General features: G+C 38.2%; 1 protein-coding gene across 1 annotated transcript in view; it reads right to left on the bottom strand.

Annotated features, from left to right (window-relative positions):
• PKHD1L1 (PKHD1 like 1) overlaps window positions 1-19,857 on the bottom strand; it is a 136,823-nt gene extending 116,966 nt beyond the window's left edge. The window contains exons 1-7 of the mRNA XM_045861274.1: window positions 19,689-19,857; window positions 17,774-17,863; window positions 9,083-9,227; window positions 7,851-7,959; window positions 4,808-4,865; window positions 3,158-3,251; window positions 347-400 (exon numbers count right to left, since the gene is read on the bottom strand). Coding sequence (XP_045717230.1) covers window positions 347-400; window positions 3,158-3,251; window positions 4,808-4,865; window positions 7,851-7,959; window positions 9,083-9,227; window positions 17,774-17,863; window positions 19,689-19,761 — 623 coding nt within the window. The 5' untranslated portion in view covers window positions 19,762-19,857. The remainder of the gene's footprint in view (window positions 1-346; window positions 401-3,157; window positions 3,252-4,807; window positions 4,866-7,850; window positions 7,960-9,082; window positions 9,228-17,773; window positions 17,864-19,688) is intronic.
• Between the last annotated feature and the right edge of the window lie 1,958 nt (window positions 19,858-21,815).

Genomic DNA, 21,815 nt, shown 5'->3' with positions numbered 1-21,815 from the left:
TGAACAATTAAATATTTTATAATTAATTTGACCATCCCTATTGATATTCCTCTTAAACTTTAGAATACTACCAGAAACAATTATTTTGATAAAAATACTTCTCAAAACATGTTTCTCATAATAATCTAAATAATAGTTCCTATCAAACTATACTGGAGATAACAAAGGATATCAGGTAATATCTAAATATATAAACTCTTGCTAATTTACTATAAATTATTATAATCTATGTTGTTTTATAAAGCATTCAGCTCTTTCATCCTGCTAGAAATTACTATTTGAACTTAGGATGTTTATAGCTACTATTTATTTTTCTAAAGAAAATTAAGGTATTTGGATTACTTACAAATTATCAGATTGTGGTATAAGAAGCTCACAGGGCATCCCTCCAATATACACTCTGCATAAATATTTTATTAGAAAAGAACAAGTTATGTTTAATAAATTTTCAAAATGTTTTCCTCCCACCAACTTAATGTCACCCTATGTTTTTATCTCTCAATCACTTATTATCCATCACTTATTCATTTGACAAACATCCACTGAACACCTGTTATATCACAGTCTGCTCTAGGTATTGTAACACATCAGTAAAAAAACAAGGATCCCTGCCCTTGTGGGACTGACATTCTGACTTGGGGAGGCAGATCATAAAGATGATCATCAGAACATATTTGGTGTGTTAGCAAGTGAGAAGTACTATGGAAAGACAAAACATTGAAACAGATAATGGGGACTCGTCCATCTGAAATTCCATTAGTTCAAATTCAAAACATAATTTTGTAGTAGGTTTCACACGATAGGAATTCAACAAAGTCCATAAGAGTCCCCACAGAGTAATCAGGATGAAAAGAATGTCTAACGGCATCAGTAGGTTGAAATGAAAACAAGAAGCTGAGGAGGGACAGGGTAAGGCTGGAGAGAGGACTTCTGTCTTTGCCTTTCTGCAGCTGATTAGGTCAACATGTTGCTTCAAGGCCGATAGAACCTGATGGCATTGGAGGCCTGCAGGTTACTGACGAGTATTGTATTTTTTTGCATCAGTATAATAAACCACCCAGTGTCTGTGACAGCAAATTATAGACTCAAGACAAGGCCAGGCACAAACCTGAACTTGAAATATAAGGACTTCTGTTTGCAGAGAATTTTGAACTTTTTATTATACTTTCACATATAAATCCTTTCACTTGGTCATTGCATTAGGTCTACAAAGAAGGTAACTTGAGTTATTGTACCCATTAAAGATGGATGGATTCATATTCTCCTTGTAATCTCCTGCCTCATTGCACTTAATAATTTTAGCAGCTAACACTTACAAGCAATTACTACATTCAATCCATGCAATCTTTTACAAGTAGCAACTGTTATCAATCCACTACACAGAGGAAGAGACTAAGACAGGGAAGGTAAGTAGCACCAGTAAGGGGTAGAGCAAGAATTCAAACCCACACAGTCAGATCCCTGTTCACTCTTCAGCACACCCAGGAGTTCCCACAGAGGTCTGGGTTTGCCTGTCTATGGTAATACTATACTATTTGGCCTTAAGTACATACACATATTTTAATTTTTCTCATCTTAAGACTCCTTGGTAGGCACTAGATCATTTTAGTCATTTGCATGTCCTCTATAATTTGTCCCTGGTCTGAGTTCAGAGATTTGGTGGAATTGACCAGACTTGTGAGTAGCGGAAGCAACCTGAGGACCAGGGTGTCTTGACTTGGTGCTCAGCGCTTGCCCCACTGCTCCTGCTAAGGGCATTTGGGCACAATGTAATGCCTCGGGGGCCCCTACTGTCACGATTAATGTGGTAGAAATGAGATAAATGTGGGTCGAAGATCTCCTCGCCTCCCATTAGTAAGTGTGTGAAATTCTTTGTCTATGTATACATAGTGTATCAGAATTTTCGGAGTGTAAGGGCTGGGTAGCCCGACCTCTGTGGTCCCTGCTGACCTTAACTCTCTGACTTTATGACATAATTTCATCCATTCATTTATATTAAACAGGATTAATTTTAGCTACAGTGAGGGGAAAAGGAATCTCTTTTTTAAAGGTAAGCCTTCTATTTCTTGGCAGTTTTATGGAAAAGGATGACTTAGAAAACTCCATCTAAGGATTAGAATATAAACCATTCATAACAGTCATATGGTAATAAAAAAATCTTTATTTATGCTAAACTATTTATATAAAATGTTAAATATTTATTTTCTATTTAGTAGTTCTTTTCTTATATGTAAGAAATCAGTATGAAAACTTCCAGATTATAGAATGAGGCAGATGTTATTTATTTGAGTTATACCTCGCATAATGCCAAATAAATCAACTTTATTTCATTTAGTAAAACCTTTCAAATTGTATGTTTTACAAAGTTACATATGCAAATGTACATGTATGCGTGCTGTCTGAATTGTTGTTTGACTTACCCATTTAATGTAGGTATTCAATAAGAATGAAATACCTCGAAAGCTATGAGACTGATTCTCTACTTCCTGCTGTAGGAAACGAACAGACTTTACATCTGTAAGGCAATACTGAGACAGCCCCGCCTATGCTGCAGGGTGAGAACTCCTGTCCAAGTTCTTGTTTCCAGTCTAGAATGTGGACCATTGTTTTGGGTGTTAAGTAACTAGCCAATAATTATCATTTTGTCCACAGCTGGTAAATGAAGGAAACAGAATTCAAACTCAAGGCTGGTAATAAGTTATTGATGTTTTGTTGTTGTTTCTTCATTTGTTTTAGCGCTCTCCTGTATACCATGGTACAGTAGAAAAAGTGCCAAGTGACATGTTAGCTGACTTGGGTTCTCCTCTTGACCCTGACCAAGCCTTGAATGTCTAGAATTCAGAGTGTTGTTTTTTTTTTCATGTGTGCAATATGAGGTAGTTAGATTAAGTAACAACATTCCCCCATAATAAAGTTCTGTGACTTTAAGTTGATTGCTCTGGCACTTGCTTCCATGTGCCTTCTAATCAATCTATCAGAGAGAAAGAATGATGCTTCCACGTCAGTGCACCGTCCAACAGGCTAGTTTTCTTCCATGGTCTGGCTGAAAGAACACTGGTTAATCCCATTGTAGTGGTTTTCAATATAATTTGACCCATTATTTTTGGAATATCCAGTCTATAAGTTATAAGAATATGTTTCCACACCAATAATTTACCTCAAAATCCTAACATTTCTCCCGTTTGAGCTTAGTGCAGTATTACTTCCATAGACATCAGTGAAGGTTCTCCCTTGGATTGTTATTAATGTGCCTAAAAACAAACACAAAGTTCTGTGTAAGATGGGTACCCACATGCCCACACACTTACTACTCGAACATGAGAGGGTCTTCCAATGGAAGGAGCGGCCAAGTACTTATATCCCATGTTCAACACTACTGCTTAGCATTCTTCTGAAAGTTCTAGCAAACACACTAAAACATAAATGAGTATTTAGTATTAAGAAAGTATATGTAAATACTTATAGATTAAAGAGGTATTTTCTGACAGGATGAATTATTCAATACATATCACTGAGGTCATAGGTGATTTAGTTGGAAAAAATAAATAAGAGTCTCTACACTAGAAAAACAATATCAATCCTAGGTGAAATAAAAATTAAATATAAAAATAAAACCACCCCAGCTGATGTAGCTCAGTGGATTGAGTGCCAGCCTATGAACCAAAGGGTCTCCAGTTCAACACCCAGTCAGGGCATATGCCTGGGCTGCAAGTCAGGTTCCCAGTAGGGGGTGTATAAGAGGCAACCACACATCGATGTTTCTCTCCCTCTCTTTCTCTCTCCCTTCCCCACTCTCTAAAAATAAATAAATAAAATCTTTAAAAAATAAAAAAACATAAAAACTCTAAAAATAAGTGAAAATTTATGTAACGCTTAAATAATTGGGAGTTGGGGGTCTTCTATAGCATAAAAACAAAAGAAATAAGAGGTTATGATTTATAGATTTTTTAAAAAGGAAACCTTTTTAAAAAGGGTTTATTTATCTTTAGAGAGAGAGGAAGGGAGGGAGAAAGAAAGAGAGAGAAACATTACGTGCGGTCGCCTCTTGTGTGTCCCCATTTGGGAACCTGGCCCACAACCCAGGCACGTGCCCTGACTGGGAATCGAACTGGCAACCCTTTGGTTTTCAGGCTGGAACTCAATCCACTAAGCCACATTAGCCAGGGCTGATTTACAGATTTGATAATAAAAATTAAAAGTGTTTGAATGACAGAAAAATCACTAATCGATTTCAAAGCAAATGATAAATTCCAAAGTATTTCTCACATGTGTTATACATAAATGGTTAATATCCTTAAAATGTAAAGATTTCTCACAATCTAACATTAAAAATGGTGACTAGCCTTAATTTAAACCAAGAAGAAAAACAAGTAATTTATAAAAGAAAAAATACAAATGGTCAGTAAATGTAAAATAAATTTAATTAAATAAATCAAAGAATTGGAAATTGTTTTTAAAACTTACATTTTTCATGTAAGTACTTGGAAAAATTGTACATAGAATTGTCAAGGTTACAGAACTTGGCATTCTAACATATTCCTATTGGAATTATAAACCGGTATAATTATAGTTATTATAATGAACACTGGAAACCAACTAAATGTCCCATAGGAAAAAAGTTAAATACACTAAAGTAGATTCAGATGCAGCCATTGAAAATCATTTTATAATATATATTGGAAGTTATCATACATTCAGGAAACTACTATTTATAAATTTTCAGATATTATAATAATTTTATACACTAAAAAGTAAATTAATTAATTACCACAAACCAAAGAGATAGTTCAGCTGTCATGTAACAGACCTGGAGTCCCAGATAAAGGTGTGATGCTCCGTATTGTTGGGGTTCTGAAACTTTTTGCCTGTAAAATAATACTTTTGATAAGCAGACTTATCTCTATTTTATTCCTACTTTTAAGGAATATCCCTGCTTCTTACATTACATATATTTAAACTGTATCCATGAAATAACCGTGCAAATATTCCTTTTTACATCGAAGAAAAAAGGTTTAGAATATTATTCTGATTATTCAAGATCTTTTTCTTATCCCCTAAAAACCCTCTCTCATTTCAAAATGTTTCCAGCTTGGAATTTTCAAATTCAAACATCATTTTGTTATCAGTGTAAGTCAAACCACAGTCAGAAGGCTGTCTGGCAAAGACTTTTAGGGATCTGGTAGAATAAAATTAAAGAAAGTCTTCTTTGAACTATAAGCCCAGGAAGAAATATAACAATGCATATTTCAAAAAACATAGAAGCAAAAATTGGGAAAAGTCCATCAAAGTAAACTTTAGATACATTTTTTAGAACAGTGCAGTTATAATTCTTAAGAGCTGTGACAGCAGATAAGGACTGGGAGGGAACAGGACTCCAGGGAGGCCACTAGTGTGATGGAAACAAATACATTGTGATAGACAGAGTAGAGGCTCCTAAAGCTGTCTCTGCTCCTAATATCTGGAAACTGTGACTGTATTAAGTCGCATGGCCGATGGTTATGGATGGAATTAAGGTTGCTAATGTGTTGATCTTAGAATAGGGAGGTTACTTTAGATTATTTAGCTGGGCTCAATGTGACCACCAGAGTCCTTATAAGTGAAAGAGGGGAGAGAATCGCCAGAATCAAAGAAGGAGGTATAACAATGGAAAAGCAAGGTGCGAGTGATATATGTGGTAAGAACTCAAGCACCAGTGCTGGCTTTGAAAGTGGTGGAAGGGACCATGAGCCAAGAAATGTGGGCAACCTCAGTCTAGAAGACAGGACAGCAGGGACACAGATTCTCCCCTGGAGCCTCCCAAAGAATGAGACCTCCTGACACCCTGACGTCAGCCCAGTGAGACCTGTAGAGTTCTAGCCTACAAAGCAGAAAGGTAATGAGACTGTGCTGTTGTAAGTCACTAAGTCTGGGTAAATTTTTATGACAGCAAACAGTAAATTAACTCATACCTGTTATTCATATTCAAGCACATATATGAGGCAGGAGGGGATGGTAATTAAGAGTCCAGTTTCAGAGTCAGGCTATCTGAAATCAGATTTGATTTCTACCACTCCAAGATGGATGACTTCAGGTAAATGCAATTTCTCAGTTCCGTTATCCATAAAATAGTGATAATAATATTATTGTACAGTTATAGGATGGTTGTGACAGTCAAGAGCTAGTAATTATAATATACTTAGACTGCTATTCCTGGCACACAGTCAATTACATATTAATTGTCACTATTATTATCTGAGTAAACACGCGCTGACTTCCTTTCCAAAGGCAAAATGAGTAATAACTACTGCAAAAGGGAAATAAACTACAGTGTGAAAAAACAAAATTAACACCAAATAAGTAAAGAGCAGACCTGATGGGCAAAATAAAGAATGCTCAATAACTAAGGTATATACAAATCAATTTGTACACTTAAAAACAAGCACAGTGGTCTTTCCCTTATATACAGTTTCAGTTATCCAAGGGTCAACGAGGGTCCAAAAATATTACATGGACAATTCTGGAAGCAACAAAATTCATAAGTTTTTAATTGCGTGCCTTTCTGAGTATTGTGATGAAATTGCACAAGTCCCACTACGTTCTGCCTGGGATATGAATCATCACTTTGTCCAGTGTCTCCACACTGTCCATGCTCCCTGCCCATCAGTCACTTAGGAGCCATCTTGGTTATGAGATCAACTATCCCGGTATGGCAGTACTTGTTTCTAAATAACACTTATTTTACTTAAAAATGCCCCCAAAGCACAAGAGTAGTGAAGCTGGCAATCTGAGTATGCCAAACAGAAGCTGTAAAGTGATTCCTTTAGTGAAAAGGTAAAAAGTTCTTGATGTAGTAGGAATTAATAAAAAATTATAGGAAAACTTCAGCAAGGGATCCCCTGAATCTAGTAACGTCAAGCCATTTACTGCAAGTAAGTGATGGTCACAAGACTCAGGAACAGGTTTGAACTAAAAAATATAAAAACTGCTACATCTGGCAGTGAAGAAGCTGCTGCCGAATTTCCAGCAGAGCTGAAGTTGATCAGGGATCAGTACTATCTGCAGTCTCAGGCACCCACTGGGGGTCTTGTAACTTATCCCCTGTGGATAATGAGGGGGCTAGAGATAGATCAGGAAGACCCCATATGCAGAAAAACAAGGATGCCACAGAAAACAAACAAACAAATAAAAGAAACGGCAACATTATTAAGAAATAAACTTTTTTGGAGGCAGAGGTTTGATAATGCAGAAAGGGATGCATAGAAACAAAATAATACAAACAAAATGAGCCAGCACAGTCAGTTCTCAATCAATGTCAGTAGTCCCCCACACTGTCAGTCAGGGACCACCTAAGGAGTGCCCAGATCTGTACTTAAAAGTGAAAGGACAGATTTTTAGACTACCCAGAAGAGGGATAAATATTCAGTGTGAAGCTAAGAATGACTTCAGACTCATTCTCCTATGCACTAAAGTGGTAAAAGGAGAGAAATACTCGTTGGAGAAAGAAAAATTCATTATGTTTCTATTCAAAATGGAAGTGACTTCATTGAAAATAGAAAAAAGAATCTAACTGAGAACAGAAATGGAGAAAGAGAAAAAAGCTGTGAACAAGAATTTCATTTGGAAGTATAAAACTTGAATCCATTAATAAAATTAATTTAAAGAAGAGGGAAACAAATCAGACATCATAAAAGAGATTCTATTACTCTGGGAGATAAGTAAAACTGGGTGAAATTATCCTTAGTCACATGCTAACATATATTTGAGTGTGGACACAGATAACAATCTGCAAAACTAAAAAATAAAAGCCCAGTTCTGCAGGAAGGACGGCATGAAGCTGATTATCCGTAAGTTAAAGACGAACTCCCACATACGTAGAAGCTGCACGCGTGGCTGTGGATGTGGCCTTTGCAGGTATTGTTTTCTGTGACAGGAACCCCGTCCACACTGACTCTTACAGTGTAGGAATCTTCTGGCATTGCTCTGGAAGGCAAATGAGGAACACGTAAGGAGCAAGGAATGTCATGCTGTACTTTTCAGACTATAAGACGCACTCCCCCCAAATTTGGGAGGAAAATGGGGGTGCATCTTATAGTCCCAATGTAGCCTACCTGGCTCGCTGTATGGAGGGCAACAGTACAGCAGGGTCACAGGTTATTAAATATTTTACCAGATTTTTTGCTTCAAAATTTTTTTTCCTATTTTCCTCCTTTAAAACCTAGGTGCATCTAAGGGTTCGGTGCATCTTATAGTCCTAAAAACATGGTAACTTTTTTATTGAACATATAGTATTAATTAAAAAATATACTTGTCCAGGCTATATCATTTTTGAAAAACGGTGTCTAAAATTCTAATTGATCAGCAATGAAATTCTACTTTCCATTAGGCAAAGGTTATCTATGTCCTGAATGCTGTACTGCAAATTCTAAATCACAAACCTCAGGCAAATGCTCACTCTAAGTGCATTGACACTTACTGAAAAAAAAATAATGCAATAACAACAAATGTGATGATAATCATTTAAAATAGCAATATATCACCTAGTTTTAAAAAGTTTTAATCAAATTTCTCCATAAGTAAGCTTTTGCTTCAATATTGAATCATGTTTCAATATTGAAAGTTACAATTTAAAAAGATTAACTTTCCCCTAAGTTGCTAATAACAAACATTAATTTGAGCTAATAGTAAAAAACTTGAAATGTCACTATACAAAATGATCATTTTTCATCTTAATGACTATGTCAACATATTGAACAAAATTAATCAAACCTGACAGGAAAGCATAATTTTGATATTTTGAGAAGCATCATTACAATTTAATAGTAGTCATTTATCTTCTAAAAGAGATCAATAATGATAATAGCTCTAATAACTTGGGAAAGAATTTAGGATATACTTTATCATGCCAATTTGTGGAAAGAGCATTATAATTGAATGTAGTGAAGGTATAAAATAGTCTAAACATCATGAAATCAAAAATAAGTGATAATCAGAAAAATATTATTATAACAACAGCTGGAATGATAAAACTATTATAATACTAATATGCATAACTGTAATTCTGATATGATAAAAATTATGTTTTGAAAGATACTTTGAAACATACCTAGTATAGCATGTTATTTGAGTTGAGTGACTTGCATCTTTTTCTACATCACAAGAAATCGATCGAAAAGAAGAAACTAATTGCACACTATTTCCCAGCTCGGCATCATCAACTCCATAGTTAAACTGGTTGGCTTGAGCAAAACCTGGAAAAGTAAAAATGCTGGATTATTATTAATGAATTCTGTTTTTAGAGATTGTAAATTCAGTATTGACTTACTCAATAAATAATAAGGAACAGAACTGAAGTAAGCATTTAGCTTATTCCATGTCTTCCCCTGTGATTTTAATCCTCTTTGGAAGCAGAGGAATTAAACTTTAATTAATTTAATTCATAGAAATAATTCTTGAGAACCAATTGTTTGTCAGGTGTTGTGAAATGCAGTGTAATCAAACAGCTTATATTTTAGTGGTAGGTTAAAAAGCAGTAGAGCAAATAGATAAATATTTTACCTACAAATATACAAATACATATACTACATATGTACATATACACACCACCAGATGCAATATGCTATATCTGGTGATATTAACTACTATGAAAAAAGCATGGTAAAGGGGATAGAAAAATTACATGAGGGGAACACCATAATGCTGTTTTACCATGAGTTCCTATTTTATGAAAGATTATATGTATGTATGTATGTATATATGTATTATTTTTTAAAATTTATTTATGATAGAGGGGAAGGGATGGAGGAAGACATTGGAGTACAAGAGAAACATTGACTGGTTGCCTCTTGCATGCCCCCAAGCAGGGACCTCGCCTGCAACCCAGGCATGTGCCCTGAGTGGGAATGGAACCAGCAACCTTCCAGTTCTCAGAAAGGTCTCAGTCCATTGAGCCACACCACGCAGGGCAATCCTGAGTTCCTATTAAGCAAAGTCAATGTGAGAACTTGCAAGCAGTGTATATAGGTGATGATCACTTAGGGACAAAGGGGAATAAAACCTGAAGAAAGAAAAGCTGGGCACCACTGACAACTGGGGCTTCACCTTGCCTGAAACTTCTAAGGAAAGAGAGATTGCCTCTCATGATCAAAGAACTGATAGCAAGAAGCATTTATTCATCAGACCTGTCCCCATGGGTTGAGGGTTCCCACTGGGGGAAATAACTTTGCCTGCCCCTTCAAGCAGCATGTATACCATATGGGATCCAGTCCCAAGTCCCCCTATTACAGCAGCCCTGGGACAGTAGACAAAACCATGCTGTGAGAATGTGAGGCAAGAATCTGAAAGCATGGACTGAGTCAGAGTTCAGGGGAACTATCTGCCAGAGCCGTGGCTGGAATTAGCAGTGAGAACAAGAGGATGTGAGGCTGAGCACAAAAGGCACCTGGGTACGGTCCCCTCCCTGCACTGTACAGAAATTCTCATGCTCTGTCCTTTAAGTACGATCCATTATCAAACCTCTAAGGTGGTGGCCAGCTGAGAGCTCTGCTAACAATTTAATACAACAAGATTAGTGGGACAGGCTATAGGCCACACTATTACAACTGGTCCTGAGGCTATAATGAGCATTCACATGTCCCTGCTCTAGCAGCCATTATAGATTTCCCTTGCCCTTAGCTAGCACTTCAGCTAATGGAGTGACACTGACCTTCATCCTAAAGGCCTAAGCCCTTAGATGCCTTGCCCTTGTTAGGTTGTAGCTGCCATAATTGCCTATCCACACTTATCACTGGACACGGAAGTCAAAAGTTGCCTTTCTGAATATCATGAGCTCCAGACAAACTCCTCCCTTACCTGCAGTAGCTAAAGCAACTCTACCTCTTCATGACCATCAGGACTGATTATCTCTAGTTGTCTACTAATTATGTTTGGTGAATTCAGAATGATCAGGTAGTAGTGGTAGTCTTAGTTCAGTGGAACCTATATTGGAGCCCTTAGCTGACGCATTATCTAACTGGAAACTCAGACCCCAAATCCAGAAGAACCTAAAACTGCAAGGACAGAAAGCACAGACTCATTTCCTGGATCACTGGGTGTGATAATGTTGGGAGTAACCCTTCACCTCCAGCTCCCTGTGTTCCATCTACTGGGAAACAACAGCATGCATCAGCCATTGGCTCACTGCCTGTGGCCAGTGACGGAGAACAACCTCCCTTCCTACAGGATGTTGCTCCAGAATGGGAGCTTAGCCATCCCTTTCACAGGCCATTTCATTATTCCACTGAGCCATATATTTCAGGGTCGCATGGGCTTCAGGGACAGACGCCTGTTATGATAACTTTTTCACTATAAAATATATTCCTTGCAAATATGTACAAAGGACACATGGACAAAGCCAAAGGGGGTAGGTTTGAGGGTGGGAGGCCGTGATGGGTGGGGCGGGGGACATGCTGGGGTGAAAATGGAGACAACTGTACTTGAACAACAATAAGAAAAAAATTTTTAAAATGTGTTCCTTGTTCTGGGGCACTACTGGTGGAATCTCGTGGCAGTAGATCAGGCCCTCTAGGCTCTCAGAAGATGGAGCTGGCACAGGCACTGAGGAAAGAGAAGACAAAACCCATGTATGGAGTAGCAGCCAGTTCCAGCAATAATGAATCTCTACTCTTCCCATGAGGGAAAGAGAGTGGTGCAGACAACTTGTCACTAAGTGGCCAGTGAACTTCATGAAGGATGGTCTCTCTTGAGAGCTCCGTGTTGGTCTCTGCTACAGGCAAGTCAGGTATTCAGCACCAGCAATAGGTAGCTTAGCCTCAGTGAAAGGGATTCCATGGCGTTGGCACATGCACAGCCAACACCCCGTGACCCCGTATTCATGGGCCCATTCCATAAGCACTGAAGCGGCTAAGGACAGAAGACCCTGCATGAGTCATCCAGTCAACCTGGTTGTTCTGTTTCCCTTTGTGGGAGTGTGTCCTTGTGGGAATTAACTTGAGATCTACAGATCACCATGCTCTGTGCTCACTACCATGAGCCCGTTCACGCACCTCTTTCCAAGAATATCTTGTTTGTGATCTTCCAATCCTGTTCCTGGGATACAGGAAACATGCAACATGAATGGTCAAGGAAGCTTTTAAGGAGTAAACTATGAGAATACCTATGGCCAGTGTCTTTTAGGTAGAGGAAACAGGGTGTTCCAAGGCCCTGTGATGGGAGCATGTTTATGAATTCAAGAATTAACAAGTAAGGCTGGAGAAGTATGAGTGAGGAGAAGGGTAGGATGTGAGACTGGAAATAGGAGCACTTGGACTATTTTTATGAGTGGAGAACCACTGGAAGCTTTGAAACACAGGAGAGGCGTGATCTTAACACTTTCCCAGAGTCACCAGCTGCTGTTCCGAGAACGTAGATGGGGGACAGGAGTGAGGAAAGTCGGGGCAGGAGTGACGCTGTACCCATGAGTGATGGGTAAATGACTGTTGTGTATGGGTTCAAGAGAAGATGGGGGACAATAAGTGAAGGGAACAAACCTTGGAAACCTTTGAGGGGACTTTTACTTCACAGGGGAACGGAGGAATTGGGTGGTAGCTGGAGAAGGTTGTAGAGGAAGAAGAACATTGATGATCTTGTCTTTGCTTTTCCAGGTGGGTGAAATAGTAAGTTTGCATGCTAACGGGTGTGACCCAACAGGGACAGACAAGGGGGTGATGTGAAAACAACGGAGCAGAACATTATTTTAATCTTACTATAAATACATGAAAATTCCAGACTATGTTTAGAGGTAAACATGGATTAAGTAATTTTATGCCACATAAAATTATTTTATAGTGTTCAAACAACATTCAATTTTGAAATAAAGCTAAGAAATGAACCCTATGAAAGAAATTAATTGGAAATTTTCCTCTAATTAAAATAGCTTCCTAACAGAAATGTTTAAAAGGTACTTAATACTATTTAGGTACGCAGGGTGAATCAATGAAGTTGTCTAGGTCATAATATTTTATGGAATAAAACAAAGTTAGTAGATAAACAGTTTTTGCCCAGATTACTTCAAAATCTAAAATTCCCAAATTCTAAGTTCTAAAAATATGTGCATTTTTAAATATTATTTTTTCTTTCACAAGTGCTTAACATTATAACACCATTATGGCCAAACTGATGGTTAATGATACTTTTGAGATTACGAAAATTTTTCTTTTGCACCTAAAGATGTGTATCCATGTAATTCATGTAAACTTATGAACAATTTAAATTTCAGAACTTAATTGTTCTGATAATATTGTTCACCCAGTACAACAATAAACTTAAAGTCAGCATAAAAATGAAGGCAAACCCACAGATGTTTTTATACATATGTAATAGGTATTTATATTACTCAGGTTAGAAAAATAAATATTAAGTATTTATCTTAAATCGTTAGTAGTTTTGAAGGGTGTTTCGACAAAACAATCAGCACTCTAATATGCGCTCACATTAGATAACCTTTAATAGTTGACGTGGGGTTGTCAGGTGTCTGTGGTAAGACTGCTATTTAAGTTCACTGAACATTTTCAGAGTTCTTCAAAGGTCCCTTAGAAAACACGAGTACTGCCTGGTTTAGGCAGGAAGTAGGACTTCACTGTGCCAGATGTTCACCAAATGCCAAGTTCCTAAACTCCAGCTCAGATAAAGCTGCATGTTAGGGGACAGCACTATTTCAGGGAAGGGCATTTGGACCCTGGCATCTGGGCAGGAATGCCAGCTCCTGCATCTCCTTGACTCTGACCTTGGGCATCAGAGTTTTACACATAAACTCTCAGTCTTAGTCACCTCCCCTGGAAAACTGACCATAATAGTTTACTTATTGGATTGTTAGGAACACAAAATGAGAATATATATATTGCTTAACATAGTGCCTGGCTTATATATTGAGAGTTCATTTGATATCTGCTCTTATTCTTAGTTACAAAAATCCTGAGGCTTAGGTTCAGTATTAATATTCCTTTAAAAAAAAAAACAGAAAACGGGTAAGTGGGTGGTCAGGATTCAAACCCAGGTTGTCGATGCCAACCAGGCACATTTGATATTCAGAGAAAAACAACATTAAAAACACACATTACAAAGCTATTACTTGTTACCCAGTGTAACTTCTTCCAGACCCTACATTCTTAGCTCCTCTTCTATCCTCCATATGTAGAAAAAGTAAGCAGAAACTCAACAAAAGACAAAATTTTAATAAACACCATTTTCCTCTAAGCTTAACTGTTAACTGGTCATGACTCATCCAGCACAGGCTAAGGTATAAATATAAGCATCAATTTAACATGTGAAAAGATACTCGCACTGAATTCATGGGTTCCAACCCTGAAAAGCAGTTACAGTTGAAATGGACTTGTGAGAAGACACATGAAAACACAGAAGAGCAAGCTGCTTGTAAATCCGCACGTTCCTGCTGCCAACTTCTGCTTATCTTTGGCGTTCACATTGAGTTTGGAACACCCAGAAGGGCTGCTGGCAGATAAATAAAGAGTGGAAAGTTTTCATTGTGATGTGGCTCAGGATATGATGGATATATTATTTTCCTATTAGGTATGTATCTAGTGAATGATACGGTAATGCAGATGTGTTCTTCAGCTTACCTGAGACAGATGCAATTCTAAACAATAGTACTAACAAAGGATGATGTTTTTAGCTTAGGAGTTGTTTCTCTCTCTCTCTCTCTCTCTCTCTCTTCTCTCTGTGTATCTATCTATCTATCTATCTATCTATATCTGTAACTATATATCTATAGGCATAAATATATGTGCCTATATATTTATGCCTATAGATATATAGGTATATAGATATATAAATATAGGCATAGATATATAGATATAAATATAGGTATCTATTAGGAGTAAAATCTATGGAAAAATATGAACCAAATCAGTAAGATTTATAAATATTTTCTTTATAAATTTTACTTTAAAAAGCATAGAGACATTTCTAATTTTTAGCTAATTCCAATAAGTTAAAAAAAGGAATCAACTTTTAAAAGAATTTCAATTTAAATTTGTATTTTTTAAAAAATTCAAATGAATTTTCTTTAAAAAGAATTCTAATTTGAAAGCATAATTCGAAATAAAAAATTGGGCATAAAGAAATACCTCTGGAAGTCCTCCAAGCACAAGGATTACGGGAAGGGTTGGGTGTACCCTGGAAACAGAAAAGGTTGAGGCTTCAGATAGAAATTCCTAACATGTTGATGCATTTTTTTTTCTTTTGCAGAAAAACTGGAGACAAGACCTGCCAGGCACGAAAACCTAGGCCTCCTTCCTAGGCGATGTCAGCTGCCATGTACCATGCAGGCTGTTTTGGTTTTGCTACTTAAAAAAAGCAGGGTTGAGAGTATATAAACCTACTCAAAAGTTGTAACATTCAAAATGATGGGAAGGAAAGGTGCAGTGTGATGGAAGAAACTCCTTAACAATGAAACTAAACCTATAACATAAATGCAAAAGAACAATCAGTATAAAGTAGCTCTAATTTATGAAGCATATACTATATACCTTAGATACATCATCCATTTCAATAGTCACACTAGCCACAACAGGCAGAAATTCCTATCTCATTTTACTGACGAGGAAGCTGAGGCTTAGAGCAATAACTTCCCCCCGTCACAGAGTGGGAAGTGGTGAAGATGGAACTGAAAGCCAGTTAGACTGGCCCAAAGTCTACATGGTTTCTATAATAGTATAAAAATTGTGTAACTCAACACTCCACATTAACAGAAATATAGATGCCAGACACTGTAACAGGAAATACATAGAAAGAAAGACCCCCCCCCCAAAAAAAATGTTATTCCTTCCATCTTACTGGTATCAAGGAAGACAATTGAGAAATACAAGGTATGAATATAATGTAATAAAACCAATGTTTGAAAACACTCTAGAAATTATCAAAATAATGACACAACCTCTCAAAGCAGTCATCTTAGAAAGACATCCGAGTATGTCTACGATCCTGCCATTGCACGAAACACTTCTACTTGGGCATCATGATGGTAAAATTGCGTATCGTTGGCTCCTGAAGCACAGCCTGTAGAACAAAGTGATGTGATGGCAAATTTTTTGCCCATCAAGGTCAATGCTATGCGTACCGTACTCGTGCAGCTATAGGAGCTCTGGTGTGCCCTGTAAATGTATTATCATTGCTGTATACATATATCACAGGCCCAAAAAGCCTACATGAAACAGTGTTTAGACTCAGCCCATGAGGAAGACATATGCTAGCACATATTTAGTCACCTACAGTGTGTGGTTAAAGCAGGGAGAGGGAAGATAAACCTGGGGGTGGGATGCTGGTATCTGCAATGCAGATAAGATTTAACTACTCTAGAATTCTCTGCCAAAAACACGGATGGGAAAGCTAGAAATTCACCATGACACTTTGTGCTTCATGGGAGTATTGCTTCTGAGCCTTAGAAAGCACAAAAGAGCAAAGGTTATAGACAGGTTCCATCCCCATTGAGAGAATATGAAACAAACAACCAATGAATACATAAATAAGTGGAACAACAAAGAGATGTTTCTCTCTCTCCTTTCCTCTCTCCCTCTCTGTCTCTCTTAAATCAATAAATATATTTTTAAATAGAGTGTTTTTCCCCTATTTCTAACTAGGGAAGATCTGGGTCTGTGGACTTAAACTCAAGCTGTAGTTCCTGGATCAGAAAAAGTTCAGGTCTCGAGACAGAAGGAAATAGCTGAGTGGTTTCATTGTTTTCCTTTAATCTGGGTATTTCTTTCATGGCATGTAAATCTCTGTCAAAAACCTACTAGCTTTCAAGCACAGTGTGTTAATAGCAATTTACAATATAAAGGACCTACGGACAAAGACATTTTGAAAATAGTCTTTAACAAATACATTGCCTTCCAGTGTTTAACCCTAAAAAAGAACACTTTAATTCAAAATATGTTGTTAACAATTTAGAGACATAAGCCATTTTAAGTATATCATTGAGAGGTGAATTCTGGAGAAATATTACTTAGAAGTAATGAAAGACATTATACACACACACACACATATATATGTAATAGAATTAAATATCTTGCTTTGTCAATTTTCTCACTCCAAAAAACTTCTCATTTCTCTTATTATAGACTGATAGCTTTTGTTAATATTCTTTTAAAATTTTCTTTCTCATTTTTCAAAAGCTTATAAGCATCTGAATGTTACAAATATTTAGATTCCAAAGGCCTTATAGTTAAAAGAACCATGTACTTGTAATTAATTGTAGTAATTAAATACATCCACTGATTGCTTACTATGTTTTCACCCAAGACCAGGCAAGGAGAGAGTCATACACAGCCTGTGCTTTGATGACGCTAGTGATGAGTACTGGCAGTAGAGCAAGGTATTCAAAGTCCTACTGCCAAGTGCCTTTTCCCTTTCATTACCATTCTATTTCTCTAGCACCCCCTCTTACTAACATTCTATTCCCACACCTGCAATGTCTTATTTGATATAAAAACAAAGGAAATATTATTAGATTTATGAAGAGCAAAGCAAATAATTGCAGTTGAGTTAAAGATGTTCCCCGTTCGGCCATTAGAATCCAGATCTTAGAGTTAATCAAGTAATTATAAGATGAATTCAGATGATAATGTAGATAGAGACTCTTGGCGATTTTGTGAGCTGTTAAAGAGGGTAGAGTTTTACTGCTCTGGCCAAGTGAAGAAATAACTCCAGTAGATTTTTTTTAACTATAAGCTCTAAATGGTTACATGATCTTTAAAAATACCTCAACCTTGGCAAAAAAATGAAAAAAAAAATGCAACCATACCTTCCCCTTTGATAGTCAGTCTCGTTGCCCCATTTATGCTGCCATACTTAGGTATCACTTCTGTGACTTTAGGAATTATTTTAGAGCCGCCTGAAAGATATTAAAGTATAGGAGAGGTCAAACTATCAAGTACTCCATTTCAAGCATCAAATTTCACAGCATATATTGCAGTGTTGACAGAAAACTACTGTGAAGACTGTAGACTCATTAAATATACCAGTGTTGTGTTTTTGGCTCCACCACTAACCAATGACTTGACAGGGAGTCCAGTCATTAAACTTAATTTATACTTATCGCTCATGTTCATCATTCTTACCTATCATATTATAAAACATGTATTAAACCCTTACATTCATGCAGTGCTCTACTAATAACTGCAGCTCCATAACCATAGTCAGCAGCCCACACAGCAGCAGACGAGGCTGGAGAAATAGCCCTGCGAAGGAACAGGTCATCACACAAGCACAAAGGAAGTACAAAGCTAGTAGAATCAAAGACTAGTCTAGGTACAAAGAGGAGTGTTGTGTTTTAAAAAGAAATAGTTTTCTGTGACAGAGTAAGAATCAAGGAAAGATAATTTCTGGGATCTTTCTAGCCTCCTGATGCTAGTGAGTTCTTAATGCAGAAGTCACTGATTCATTCAACAAATGGTGTCAGGTACCTGAGGATATTAAAATGCCAAATAATCCCAACTTTCCAGAAGCTTAGCTTGCACAGTACAGAGTGTCAAGAGAGCTCAGGAGTCATGGGAGACTCAGATGGGGCATTGCATCCATGTCTCCTGGGTCATGCCAGCTAATTGAAACAAGAGGTGCCCCTGCTACATCTTGGAGGGAAAATATGAACTACCTGGGCTGGACTACTGTGGGGAAAGACAAAGCGTTCTCTGCCGAGGGCGAGTGAATGGCTTCTTTGGAGAACTGTAAGCAATGCTTTAAAACAATTTGGAAACACACTGTGCAGACGGGCTTATTTTCCATTTAAACTGTACAGATCTGGCAATTATTAAATCCAGTAAGAAATTCTCAGTGTAGGTGGAAAAATGTCAGTGTGGAGGGGGGAGGCACAAAGAAAAACCACAGAAATCATCAATTGTTTGAAACCGAATGATGAGAAAGTTGGAAGGAATTAGGACTGTATGGTTCGTTCCTGCCTGAGAAAAGTTTAGCTAGGGATTTCTCCTATAACGGCCCCAGGTCTCCAAGGTCAAGAAGACTAGCCCCCAGACCCAGAGCCTCTGAACTTCAGGCTTGTCTTTGCCAAGGTCTCCAAGGCCATTGGTTGCTTCTTCAGTCACTTTTATACCTTCCCAGAGCCCACAGTCACGAGTAGGAAACTCCAGCTGGATCCTATCTCCAAGACTGCGCTTCTCCTCACCTATCTCAGGTTCACCCTGCCGTTATCTCCACGGACAACTCCAATTTCTTATCTTATCAGTCTCTTCCCTGCCTTCTCCTGGGTATTACTTTGAAGGCTGAGGGCAGCTGGCCCTGTGAGTGACTGACACCCGCCACAAAGACCCGTTTCCGTCCTAGTGGGAAACCTCCCTTCAGAGGGGCAAGGGACCCAAGAAGAGCGAGAGGGAGAACTCTGGTTGCCTCTCTCACCTAGACTTCCACCTCCACTCTTCCAGGTCAAATTTCAGTCTTATTTCAACAGTCGTCTCAGGGACAGGAGGTGACATTCCGTAACTCAGGCAAGCAACACTGATGAATTAACAGCAATCTCTCCCTCGGTCTGTCTCCGTTAGGTCCTCCTACCGGGTCCTTAGCTCCCAGGCTCACCAGGCAGCTGCGCCTACACCTTTGGCCCAGGACTGGGGCCTGCTGTCCCGCCTCTCCCGCGACCCCAGGAGCAGGGACTGTGTCTACATGGACTTCTCCTGGGTGCCTCCGTGGCGCCCCGAATGGCTTACCTGTGTGCGGGTCCGCGGCGCACAGGAGCAGCCCCAAGAAGCCCCAGGTCTCCAAAAGCCACAGGTGTCCCATCACGGCTCGAGCTCCGCTTAGTCCAGCCCGCCGCTCCAGGGAGCCGCCGCCCGCGCCTGCGCTCCGCTCCGGGACCGCCACCCGCTGGAGCGCCGGACTCGCCCCACGCGCGCAGGCGAGGCCGCCCCGCCCCCGACGGTCGGGCGGCGCTCTGGGGTGTGCACACCCTGCACCGGAGAGGCGCGCCCTCCGGGCCGGCCCACATTCATTCGTGCCCACCTGGATGCCCGCACACCAGGGCTGTCCCTGTAAGGGTAAGAGCCTCACTCCTTTTGGCCAGAGCGATCCAAGGGCAGTTCCGCCTCCCGCCAACCCCCTTTGCTTTCCTTATCTTTTCTTTTAATTTCTTTTTTAAAATTCTGGGCCTGCATACTTTCATGGCCTGTCTGCTGTGGTTATTAGTTGACCTCAGATGGGCCTAAAAGTCCACCTAATATACAAACCTCACACATTCCCCCCTTCACATTCAAAAAACTCCTGCTATCCCTTTAATTGTCAATCACACTAATATGTATGGATCTCTCAATCATACTAATATCTATTGATGTCCCAACACCATGTCTAGTGCACTGGAGACTTCAACTCACAGCAATCTCGAAAGGAGGATTCGCTATTATGATTGCGGTTGCTGCCATCGGGATAATAATGAAGGCGCAGAAGGTCAAGGTGCCCAAGGCCGCGCACCTCAGTGCGGGATGCTGCTACCCCCTGTCTTGAAATTCCATTCCTCTGAACAGTCTTGGGTTTCTTCGTACCTCTCCAGTCACTTCTAGCTCATATTTTTGTCTTTCCATCTCTTCCTGAAAACTGGCATTCCTGTAGGTTCCTTCACTCTTTCCCTCTTCGATCTGAAAGCAGGCCAATCGGCAGAAAATCGGCTAGTAGAATGCCAATTTTGTCAATTAATTATTTGCAAATCTACTAAATTTACAAGTTGTAATGTTGTATAGCAATACTTACCAGCTTTACCAAGAGTAATTTAGCAGTATTAACAAACATAGCTATGAAGCGTGCAAAGTGTATATTTTAATATCAATAACAGAAATAAAATTTAATGTGGGAATGTTTATATGGAATCGTTTGGCTAATTTTGATTTCTTTCTGATGCTTTCAAATTAAAGTTAGATTAAGTTAACCTAAATTAAATTTTTGGATGGTTTCATTAAAAAGCAATTTAAATGCAATGCAATCCAAAATTTTGATTTTCTCAGATTCTTTTAAATTTATAAATTAAAGTGGAGATGAAGAGTAGGTTAACTGATACTAAAAAGAATATTAAACATGTTTTGGTATTAAAAAGGCAGGAAATGTCATTCAAAAGCATTGTAAAAGAAAGCAAAAGTAGGTAAAAAATCTTGTTCCATATAACACACTCAAATTCCATGATTAATGAGGAGCCATTGAAATAATCAGACTTTTCTGTAGAAAAAAATCCATATTGTTTATAACAAAAAGGAAAGCTGTTCTAAGTTTTGCATACATCAATAAAGTGATTACGAAGCTTTATATGTTGATTTCTGCTTTGCCAAACTTTTAACCTTTTTAAGATTCTTTTACCAAAATCTTAGCTGGTACATCAACCAGCAAATAACATACAGTATTTAATATACATGGGTGGGCAGAAGTAGGTTTACATTTCTGAGTATGCGAAATACAGTTTATTCTTGTATTATTATTTATTAATTATTATATTATTTATTTGTATTACAAATGTAAACCTACTTTTTCCCACTCCTGTATAATGTGGTTGCTCCTATTGTATCCTGTTTCACTTTCATAATATTTAATTTGTACTAACCGTGTGGTCCCTTATGGTAGTCCCTTCTAGAAATCCTTACTTCCTCTCTACCTACTAGTCTTATAATAACAAGTTAACTATATGTAAGTGTGTACAAGTATACATATGTACATACATATAAATACATCCACATACACATAAATGTACACGTGTACATGGTATGTGCATATATATAACATGTAATGATATTTAAAATGTGTGCATACCTTTTAAATCTATTTCATTATCAGTAACTGAAATCAAACAATCCTGTGAA

This window comes from Phyllostomus hastatus, unplaced genomic scaffold, assembly GCF_019186645.2.
Source record: "Phyllostomus hastatus isolate PE091 unplaced genomic scaffold, TTU_PhHast_1.1 phas_scaffold_21, whole genome shotgun sequence".
Classification (NCBI taxonomy): Eukaryota; Metazoa; Chordata; class Mammalia; order Chiroptera; family Phyllostomidae; genus Phyllostomus; species Phyllostomus hastatus.
Note: the sequence above shows the minus strand (reverse complement) of the source record. Positions and strands in the feature narration are given on the sequence as shown.